The sequence below is a fragment of the Phallusia mammillata genome, chromosome 7 (assembly GCF_965637545.1).
Source record: "Phallusia mammillata chromosome 7, kaPhaMamm4.hap1.1, whole genome shotgun sequence".
NCBI lineage: Eukaryota > Metazoa > Chordata > Ascidiacea > Phlebobranchia > Ascidiidae > Phallusia > Phallusia mammillata.
In genome coordinates this window covers 10547516-10559375 of record NC_137258.1, presented here as the reverse complement: position 1 = coordinate 10559375, position 11860 = coordinate 10547516, and the positions used below count along the sequence as shown (strand labels likewise).

The following is an 11860-nucleotide window of genomic DNA, read 5'->3' as shown; positions in this document are numbered from 1 at the left end:
GAAATGAAATCTGTACGGCATGTTAAATCTCATTCTTTTGCGCGACGTTAACGCGAGTTATTTTTATCACGTAAAAACTCTCATGCAATAAACTTTAATAAAACATGTTTATGGAAAAACTTTTTTTACTTGCCTTTAAAATCTACGTGCCAAAGATCAAAGAAAACAATGATTTTATTTTAAACGCATAAACAAACTCGGCCACAAGTCAGCTGTATAAGGCAACCACCTTTTGACACTAATTTCATTGCTTTATCACTTGTATACCTAAATAAGTTTTTAGCACTTCAACAGTTTTTCTGTTTATCTTAAAGTCAACTCTATTACGTCACTGTAAGAAACTAACTAAAGTGTAGAAATGTATAAAACACACAGGTACTCCACGTTTTACGCAATTTCCGTCCTAATTAGGGTTGGTTCGGATATCAATAATTTCCACTATCCGGATAACGGATATATACGGATATTTTGAATTTAGCTATCCGGTTAACCGGATAATAACAAGTCTATTACAACATCATCCAAATGTGGCACAGATTTTGTTTTAGTGCTTATAATTGTCCAGCATATATCAAATTTACTGCTTAAGCAGTGTAGTTCTGAAAAAGCACGATACATCAGTTATTTCATATTTCGCCCTACAGTTAATTTTCTGAGCGAAAATAGGCCCAAAACATTGTTATTAAACAAACATGTCCTTTTCGAATCTCAAAATTTATCCTTCCGAGCGAATCACCTTACAATGGATGCATTTTCTATTTTATTAGTGTGACTTCAATTTTCTCGTGAATTTTAACATCTGTAGGGGATATGTACAACAAAGCGAATATTCGTATTATTTAGTAAGAGCCTAAGTCGTCTGTTGCATCTATCACTGCACATTAACTGCGTGTTTTCTGAAATTGTTTTAAAATGCATAAAACGCTTACGCGGCACAATTCTTTTGTTATCCGGTTAACCGACACAAAAATACCCGGATATCGGGTAACAAAAAATCCTTCGGTTAATCGGTTAACCGGTTATCCGATATCCGTATAATTCAATCCTAGTCCTAATGTGTCACCGTGGTAACCGAAAACAAAAGGTCTTTTACGGCAGGGCTTCCCAAACTTTTTCGATCGCGACCCCTTTTAATCTCTTCAAATTTTCCGCAACCCTTCACGAATAATATGATAAACAGCGCAAAAAATACGTTTGTTGTATTTGTTGAAACGCTTATTTCGAGCGAAAACTAAAATCAACCTACTCGGAGTCTACTACTATATACGTCTAAAGTCTAAACACCGATACCTTTTCCGTGCTTTAGCCTTTAGTTTCTGTCACATTGTTTTGCAAATAGGCACTTGCAACAATTTCCGTGTGGTTTCAGACGTTTGCTGTGCGTCGAGAACGTACGTTTGCCAAATCGGCAATTTAATTCAAAGTAATTTGTCACAGGGCGGAAAATAAGAGTATAAGCAATTCATGTTTCAAATCATGCATTGTTGACGCATAAACTAAGGTGACCTTGGACCGAGTTTCGGCCGTTGCAGTGCTTTGTAAACAGATATTAAACACTGCTTAGAAATCGTAAATTTATTACCTATCTTTATTTTTTATTAGAGAAAGTTATTGCGCCAAACAATATATAAACGTTACTCTTTTGTTTGTGTCATGCTTTGTTTGTCATGTTTATGCTGCATTACAATGCCTCTGTATTTCAAAACAATTGCAGTTGTTGCGTTTCAACTGACGTATGTTTGATCAATGGGGTAACTACAAGCGCGTTTGCGCTTGGCTGAGAATATTTCAAAACCGACGTAACTTGAACAAAGATGCTATTTTGACGTTATACTAAGGTTAATGACCCTCAGTTTGGGAAGCCCAGTTTTACGGTCATGTTTGTCCCTAGACTTAGATGTTGCAACATAACCAATGAAATCTGTATTTAACACAGCTGTTAGTCGCCAAATGCTTTCAAACAGTATGAACAGAAACTAAAACAACAAAAACTGCAAGAACACGTATTTAAGAAAATAAAAACAAAAAAGAAACAATAAGTGTCTCCTTCCGAGTAGGTGATGTATAACCATACATTTATGCAAGGTAGCTAGGATCGCAAAGATCAATATATATATTTAGCGATCTGTGGCAAATTTTATACCTATTTGCTTGTACGATTTTTTATAATGCATCTTTTGATGACCTTAGCTTCACACACGAGTGTTCGCCTAAAGTCTTTCATTTTATTTCGGTAAAATTTTGTTTAGCTCAGCGTTTCTCATCGTTTTTTCCTGTACCGATTCTTTTCCTTCTACAATGACTCTTCATTATATATAAACGCCTCCCTTAAACTGATTTTATTTCTCTTACAATATCAATGCGATGATTGATGTTTTAGAGCTTAAAATATACAAATGCCAAGGGTTAATTCAACATGATACCACTAACTGCAGACAATGCTCATTGCTTTTCACTTGGTACCAGTGATTGGCCAAAACTGCAAGTGTTCTGTTTGATCGATCGCGCTCGGTGTATTGTGACTGTCACGCACCGTTCCCATTTACATAGTGTTTTTACTGAGTTTAATGCCTCTTAGTATCCCTCAAGGCCGTATTCGAGCTCTAGAGCAGTGGTTCTCAACTCTTTTTTCAGGCCATGGCCTCCAACCTAGTAAAAATAATATCGTGGACCATTTCAATTTCGAGCAAGATTGAAGTAAGCGTACGATACAACCATTTGGACTTGAAACATAATTCTTACAAACCAAATTTCAAGAAGTGAGATACAATTATTAACAGCTAACATTTTGACACTCCTTCAATATATAATATGCAATCACCTCTAGTTAGCACCATTTTTAGTGGACATCCTGTGAAACACCTTAAAAGTCATCATGGACCACCAGTTGAGAACCACTGCCGTAGAGGTCTCTTCTGCATAACGTATAAAGCAAGCAAACGCTAGGTTAAACACGAACATTCTTCAAGTAACAAAAGCAACTAATTGAAAACACATTTTAGTGTGCGTGTTCCCACTATTTAACGTTTTCAAAAACAGTATCCTTGGATACCTTACTGCCGCAAGTCAGAAACGAACGAATCACACGTTTAATTGTGATGTCAACAAACCCGTTTGTAACTTGCCCGTTAAATTGTTGTGTAATAAGGAAGTAATCAAGTTCGGTCAAGCACAACCCTATTGCTACCTGTAAATTTTGCTCTTGAAGCGCAGACAAGCCCCCGGCAAATGACGCATTGTGACATTATCATTGAAACCACGTACAAAACAAAGTACCAAATACAGTAAATACTAGTCAAATTTACTTTACCGGTCACTGGTTGACAAAAATGATTCTGTCGTTTTATTGCGTTTCAACTGCTCTACCTTTACCCAGCGCCTCCAATCGCCCAATTATTCTCCAGGGCCCTCTTAGTGATAGCAATTTTTATTTGTATATTTAATACGCATTGCAACAAACAGGTATTGTCACGCGCGCGCACTGCACAACGAAACAGTAACTTTGTGCGTTATCCTGCGCGCCACCAGTTTACTCTTTACGCTTCAGGATATAGTCGCGCGCGTTGTGGCCAAATGCCAGGAACTTTCTGTGTTGGTACATTAATTTCATAAAAAATATTTGTATGTATTTTCTTCAATCCCGGACTTTAGAATACACTTTAACGTTTCTCCCTGACGCAGATTTAAACACTAAATTTCCTGACATGTGGAAAAGCGCTGGAAAAAGATAGGTAAAACGAAACAAAACGTTAAAGTCATTTTTGTCATATCTCTTCCATCAGCGACCAGTAAAAAGTAGATGCTATTTACTGTATTGTGTATTTTTGATGGTGATGTCACAATGCATTTTGTACAAATCACAATTTGTCGGGGCTTGTCTGCGCTTTGAAAGCAAAATTTGAAGGTAGCAACTAGCAATTTACTTGTGGTTGGCCGAAACGAGCTAGAACCCGAGTACTTGGTACCGAGCATCGCAATTTTTGTTGCTCGGCGCTCGCATTAACTAAGCCAGTGGTTCTCAAACATTTTTTGTTGCGACTCCCCAGGAAAAGTTTTTTGGACTTGCGACGCACCAGCAAATAAAAGTTAATGAGGAAATTGTTTATTAAAGCTGTGTTTATTGATACAACAACAAAAGGCCACGAAACGGAACTATTCTGCGACGCCCTTGAAAAATTAAAACTAAGCACTAGGGCGTCGCGACGCACAGTTTGAGAACTACAGAACCAAGCCATTAAACTAGGGGTCACAAACTACGATGTCATTTCATCCGGCCTGCTGTTTGCATATTTCCAAAATGTTTCAGAATTCGAACCACAGGGTTTTTTAAGCCAATCATAAGAGTGGAATTCCGCGGGTTGTTGTTACGTCGCGTCAAACACAATCTCAGAAGATTGTAACATCATTTTATGGATTTTTTCCATGATGGGTCTTACAATGGCACAAATATAAGATCCTTCAAATTGCTCAAGGCAGATCTTAGCCTCAGACTCTTCAGCATACTTCTGTATAGCTATAGCACAAAACAAATTTAAACCACTATATGCCCCAAAGTTAGATATACGCCACTTATCCCAGAAATAGTACACAGAGCGTGGTTTGGGGTTAAGGCAGTAGTTAGCTACTGCACTTATTCCATCTGTAACAAGCAACTTGGTCTCATGGGTTTGCATTGCTTGAGACGCTGACAATCCCTGCTGAAAATACAAAAAGAAAATCTGTTTTGTAGATTCACTGATCTTTAGCTGACCGAGGTTTCCGGCAGCTTGAAGCAAGTGATTGTGGTATACCTGCCATACTTACCATACATGGATGAGTGGACACCGAATTATCTGATTTTGCAGTTGATTTGGTGTTAAGTATGATCTTAACATCCATAGACACAGGGCACAAAGTGTTGGATTTGCTTGTACCGGTTTCATGTTGACGAAACTGATTGAGATGGCATTTATAGGTTTTCCTAAAAATATATCTTTTAGGGTTAGGAAATGTTTTGTACACATTCCAGCTCGTATTAGAAACTACACAAAAAGACTCAAGCCACTCGTTCCTTTCATTTGCTGATTGTAAGGCCAGTCTAAAAACCATTTCTTCATTTCCTTTGGTTACTAATTTTCCTCCAAGTTCCACAATTTGCTGCAGGGAATCCATTTAAAGATATCAGATGATACAAAGCTTATAATTGTTTATTAAATTTGCCTTTAAAAAAGCTGTTATTAGTAATGTAATTATAAAACCACGCACAACCTTCACTTTCAAACATAGAACCTCGAGCCAGTTCGACTGGTTACTACGCAAGGTGTCGCCTGATTGGTTCAATCAGTCGACTACGCTGATTGGTTATAAAGTCACATGACCAGGGAAAACCCGCCGTTGTGATTGGCTTAAAAAGCCCTGTGGTTCTAATTCGGAAACATTTCGGAAATATGCCGACTGTTTGGTCCTTATATACATCTTGGAAAAACTAAAGCTTGAGTTAAACGTTAAAACTGGAAAAGTATTTCTACATCAACATGTAGGACTAAGTCCATCTAATTTTAAAGAACGCATACAATGATCTAAAAGTTGTTTGTCACGAACAAAATCAAAACTATCAGTGCCTTCATTATTGTGCGCGAACAAACGGCTTTTTATTGTTATTTGTGTTGGAATAAATGAGTATTGCCTGTAGAAAAGACTATATAGTTTTCAAAATAATTTTACTATTTGACAGTAGCACGATCTGACTTTAACAAAGATTGCACTTTTGGTGTTCCCGGAAAGACGCGCATAGGGGCTTGCAACCTATGTGGTCCTTGCAAGATATTTTTAATGTTATCCGGCCCGCAGGGGAAAAACTTCAGTTCACTGTGTTACACAATCACTACAAAACCGTACTACGAGTTGATTTCTTGCTCATTACACAATAATGTAACCGGCATGTCATGAACGGTTTTTGTGACATCTCAATTGAACGTGTGATTTGTTTACTGCTGACTTACAAAAGTAGGGTCCAAGAATAAAAGTGACTGTTTTCAAAAACATAAAATAGTGTTAACAATCTCAGTTGCAATTTGTTACATAAAAAACGTTGGTGTTTCACTTGGCGTTGGCTCTCTTTACGTCGGGCCTGCACAACATACGGCTCGCGAAAGCTTTTAGTGCGGCCCGCAAGAAGATTTTAAAATACTTTGCATTGAACCAAAAAAACGTTATGCCGCCATGCATTCGATGTTGTGTAATAATAACGTATTGGACCTCTAAATGAGTAATCTACGGTGGCCCACAAGTGCAATTCAACAACTTTTTGGCAGACTTTTATTTTTCAGTGCAAACATTTATTTTTCGATGCAAACATTTATTTTTCGATGCAAACATTTTATTTTCAGTGCAAACATTTATTTTTCGATGCAAACATTTATTTTTCAGTGCAAACATTTATTTTTCAGTGCAAACATTTATTTTTCGATGCAAACATTTATTTTTCAGTGCAAACATTTATTTTTCGATGCAAACAGTTTTTTTAGTGCAAACATTTTTTTTCAGTGCAAAAATTTTTTTAGTGCAAATTTTTTTTAGGAAACTTTTTTTAGTGTTCCATTATAGGGTGTGTCAAAATTTGTAAAATTGTGGAAACGTGATAAACCTGTACATTACACAGGCAATTGTTTGTAAACCTTGGCCACTAAACAATTCAATACTTTCTATAGTTAGTAAAAGGTTTAATAATAAATATGTTGTGGATTTAAAGTTAAGATGAATTGTTTTTTGCACCCTACCACATTTACATTCTGTCTGTAGCCTACTCTCTGTACACCGTGTCAAAGACCAAAACGCCGGAGTTGTTTGTCTGCACATGTAAAATGTTGTGTTGTTTTACATTAAAGCTTGCTAAAAGGCTTCATTGTCAAGCAATATACATCACACTACCTATTATTGTTTAGTTTTATATAAAGGTCCAATATATTGGAAGTATACTTCAACTACCCGTTGTGTTAACTTTAGTGATGGGACGATATCAGGTTTTGAAGCGAGTACCGATACCGAAAACGAGTACCACATGTATATACCTTCGATACCGAGTACCGAGTTCGTCTGCCATGGTCGGGGTACAGGGGTGCACACACACACATGCCGAAAAATGTAATCCCCACGTGATAGTAAAAAAGATATACGTACACTGGCGGAACTTTTTTCCAATTTTGTGCTGTCCGAAGCAAATATTGGCATAAAGTTGTCCGTATTTTTATGGTGCCTTTGCAAAGGATGGTACTCGCATACCATGGTACTCGCACGTTGGTATCGAAAACTTAGGCAAAATATTTCGATAGCGAGTACGAGTATCGATACCACAGAAATCGATCGATACCATCGATACCGAGTACCGGGTACTAGTCCCATCACTAGTTAACTTCTAAAAAAAATGTCCGTTATATCAAAAAATTATTGCTTTATAATGCCAAAGTGAAGTATTTTGCTAAGTTGCTTCATATTGTCAAAGTGAAGTAGGTAAACCGACACATATATTTAATTTAAGTCCCGAAGATTCAAATAAAAAAATCGCTTTTATTTGCGCCTTATAGTCCTTTAGAAACCATTGCTGCATATACCTTTGTTGATCCTTCTTCCTCCCGTTTACGCCTAAACTGTACTCCTGCTTCGCTCGCACAGCCAGCTTAGTCCGCTCCCAATCTGTCCACATAGCCCTTACTTAGCCCCAGTGGTGGGATTCAGCCGGTTCGCACCGGTTCTATATAACCGTCTCACGAAATTTTATGAGATCAGCGAACCGGTCAGATCTACTAGTTACTGTCAATGGACTTTTTGTAACAGAACCGCCTAAAAACATGACTTTTGTAATAGAACCGGGTGACAAAAAATTTGAACCCCACCACTGCTTAGCCCGTGTTAATTTTGTTAAGTTGACCTTGTTTATCTCGCTAAGCCCAGACTTAACCCGCTTAGACTTAGCCCGTGTTCAATGAACTACGTCAGTGATTCTCATCCGGGGCCCTCGGAGCCACCCGTGTCGGTTCACTAAAAACATTCGCCAAGAGACATTAAGTCATTTTTCGGTCGTGGCGTAACCCCTTTCTTCGCTATGCACAGAATTAAGGATATGTTGATTTAACACATGTAGATGTTCATTCGTATTTTTGAATTAATCGACAATTTGCCATTCGGTCTTCGTGACACATTGGGGCCACCAACTTTATTTGATGTGATTAAGGCTTAATTTATTGGCAACAATAAACTTTAACGATTCTGGAACTAAAAAGTTGATTTGCGGTTACCTATTTTTAGGATTCGGCATTTTACCTATTTTTATGGCCATAGCAATTTGTAAAACGTGAGCACAGTCCGTGTTAAGGTAGGCTGCTCATGGCCCATGTCTTAATATTTATGCCGTTTGTCAGTTTTTTAGAAATTTATTACTATCCCTATAAACAGGGTTACCATCGACTTGAAACCAAAAATAAGGACAACCGAAAAATTAAATTTTTATGAGAAACGAAACAAACGTTTTTGAACAAATCTTAGCATTTATATGAGCCATGACATAATATTAGCGAAATTTTGGCCAGAAACAATCTGTTCCAGCAACTTGTTGTTCGTAGAAAATACTAAGTGCATCTCACAACAGGACGGTTCACTTCTACTTGTAGCAGGGATTTGACTATAGTAATTGTTGAAAATAAGACAAAATAAGGACTACAATCAAAAATAAGGACATTTCTTAGAAATAAGGACAATGAATATTTCTAAGACATAGACCTTCAAAATAAGGACAAATCTTAGAAATAAGGACGGTATGGCAACCCTGCCTATAAATCAGTGGTTCTCAAACTTTTTTATTGTCGGGGTCAAATGGTATTTTTTAAGTGTGTAGGGAGCCGCAAAAAACGAAACCTTGACAAGATCACTAAAGATTATTACTTTGAAAGCTAAACGATGTATGAAAGGTTGAGAACCACCGCACTAAGCCATCACTTAGCACACTTGGCCCGCGCATAGCCTAATTAAGCGATGTCATTTTGCAATTTTTGACACGCCGTGTAAGTCTTAGGTGATGTAGCCATAAATGTTTGCTTAAAAAAGGTTTGCAACCAAAAAACTTTTTTGCACAGAAAAATAAATGTTTGCATTAAAACAAAAATGTTTGCACTGAAAAATAAATGTTTGCACTGAAAAATAAATGTTTGCATCGAAAAATAAATGTTTGCTCTGAAAAATAAAAGTCTGCCAAAAAGTTGTTGAATTGCACTTGTGGGCCACCGTAGTAATCTTACTTCAGTTCATTGTTTTATTCATTACGAAACAATCCCATCTTTGTTTCACACGCAAAGCTTGGTTGTAGCGTTTAGTATCTATAGTAGAGCCTAGTCTAATCTTATGTGCGCGGGCAAGTAGGCTTTTTTAGGATTGTCCAAAATGGCGGAAAACAAGAAAAGAAAGATTGAAAGTAAGGGCAGAGTGTTTAACCTGGAATGGACAAGCAAATACTTATTTGCAGTGGTGAAGACAAAAATAATGTATCTTGTTTGTCGAACCAAACTTTCTCTGTATTAAACTTTAATAAAAACAAGCAGCGATCTTCACTTGCTGATGGACATTTGGAGGATATTCTAAAAATTTTAAGTTCCAGCCTCGTGCCTGATTACGACGCGCTTGTTGACAACAAAAGATGCAACATCTCTCATTGAATTTTAGTTACAAATTGTGTTCTTTGGGTTGTTGTTGATGCTTAAGAAAATTTATTCGTTCATGTGATATTGTTTGTCAGCGACGAAAGAAAGCTTTTCAAATTTCAAATTTTGCCTTGGTTATAACAGTTATATCCAGCATGACCGATAAGTTTTTAAAACAGTATAGTGCAGGGGTATCCAACACGTGGCACGCCAGCTAAAAGTGGCACGCAAAGCATCTGAAAGTGGCACTCGAGCTTCTGCACGTTCAGATGGTAAACATTAGGATTTGTCACACAATTAGCCTAAATTTGTTTCTATTAGTGATGCACCGAACCCGCCTAAAAAGGTTCGGGCCGAAACCGAATATTCGGCCACGAGGCCGAATAAATTCGGCCGAATCAGGCCGAACCTAAAACCGCATTTCTTATGGGTGTTTTTAACTGAACCGTGTGTTGTTGATGCAAGTGAACTCAATTATGAAAAGCCAAAACTACTTTTACAATGCGAATACTTCACAAAACTTGTAATATTTCGCAGACAATGTAGCAAGTATTTTATAGATACAACAAATAGTTAATTTATGATGTTTCGTATTGGCGAAAATGAAAGTTTGGGTATTAATTCCATGCAATCAAAAAGTTCGGTTTCGGCCGAATTTTCAAAAAAGTTCGGGCCGAAACCGAAACATCGAAAAACAGCTTATTCGGCCGAAATGTTTCGGCCAACCGAAACTTCGGTGCATCACTAGTTTCTATCGATTTTTCTTGGACTTTGTTCTAACTTCTGTAAAGAATACCAGTAGTAAAGTTACACAACCCACTGATTGAAATGTTCGTTTTTGAAAAAATTTAAAGCTTCCTTGTCACAGGCGTAGAGTTTAAAAAAAATACCAGGGGTGCGACTTTTGATCAATATAGCGACGATACCTATACCATGTGCAGTATATATTTCTATACCATGTGTAGTATAGTCTATGCGACTAAATACCAACCCCTTTCTGTGTTTAGGCTGTTTCTGTCACATTAAATTGTAAATGTAAATAGTCACTTGACATAATTTCTTTGTGTGGTTGGGACGTTTGCTGTGCGTCTTCTGATAACGTATGCACAAACCAAAAGGACGATTTGGCGAATCAGTAATTTTAACAACGGTTTAGTAAAGAATTTGTTACAGCGGGAAATAAAGTAAAAGCAGTTTTAAATATAGCTGACCGTGTATCGTTGAAGCTTAATAAAGTTAGGTGATCTTGGATCAAGTTTGGGCCGTTGCAGTGCTTTGCAAACAGACATTTAATCACGGCTTAGGAATCGTTAATGCAAACCTACATAACAATATCTAAAAGCGGCTATATAAGCCCCTTGCATTGTTTAATGTTGACCCATGGAATTTATTAACAAAAATTATAATTATTTTTATTTCAGAAAGTTATTGCGCCACATTATACCAAAAGTTTAGTGAACGTGGCATGTTTATGTTGCAATAAAAAGCCCATTTATTTCGAAACAGTTGTAATTGTTACGTTTCAACCGACGTCTGTTCAATTAATTACGTGAATACAAAAGCATTTGTGTTTTACACAAAGTACTCCAGTGCCCCTTGCAAACTATTCGTATCTTGTGTCGCATAAACAGAACAAAAAGGTTTCTGGAGTATCATAAACAAGTTTACTCGCACTTGGCGTCATTTTTTCTAACCATTTAGTAGGGTTCTATATTATTTTAATATTTCACGTTCAGCAAGTGCGGTTAAGACGTTTAAGACATGGTTTGGAAAAAGTACCAAAGGTTGGCACGCGAGTATATTTTAAAACCAAACTTGGCACTGTGGTGTGTTCGAGTTGGACACCCCTGGTATAGTGGTACACTTCAATAGAGTTATTATAGACTTATACAGGGACATTTAAAATACGTAATTAGCATGCGGCCCGCGAAACATTTATGTGTTCCGTTGTGGCCCTTGCGTTGTTTTGAGTTGTGCAGGCCTGCTTTACGTGTTATGCAAAATCGACCTACATCCTAACTACGGCCCTGGGGGCCAAAAAGGGGGCCTTAAAAAAGTAAAAACATGGAATTGGAAATGTTTCTGACGTAACAATACACCGAGCGTTTACGTGGCGTGAGATGCTAATTGCTGCTTGACCAAACAAAACAATTGCAGTTTTGGCCCATCACATGAACCAAGCTAAAAGCAAT

General features: G+C 37.3%; 1 protein-coding gene across 1 annotated transcript; it reads right to left on the bottom strand.

Annotated features, from left to right (window-relative positions):
- Positions 1 to 3835: 3835 nt before the first annotated feature.
- Positions 3836 to 5178, bottom strand: LOC145238797 (uncharacterized). The gene is made up of 2 exons (XM_080102063.1): positions 4804 to 5178; positions 3836 to 4697 (listed from the first exon to the last, which is right to left on the bottom strand). Exons 1-2 carry the CDS (start codon positions 5149 to 5151, stop codon positions 4365 to 4367), a joined length of 681 nt encoding a protein of 226 aa, XP_079958189.1. The 5' UTR covers positions 5152 to 5178; the 3' UTR covers positions 3836 to 4364.
- Between the last annotated feature and the right edge of the window lie 6682 nt (positions 5179 to 11860).

Coding starts and splice junctions, on each gene's coding strand:
- LOC145238797 (XM_080102063.1), bottom strand. CDS start 5,151: ATGGATTCCCTGCAGCAAATTGTGGAACTTGGAGGAAAATTAGTAACC. Junction 4,698..4,803: donor TGTCCACTCATCCATGTATG/GTAAGTATGGCA, acceptor TTGTATTTTCAG/CAGGGATTGTCAGCGTCTCA.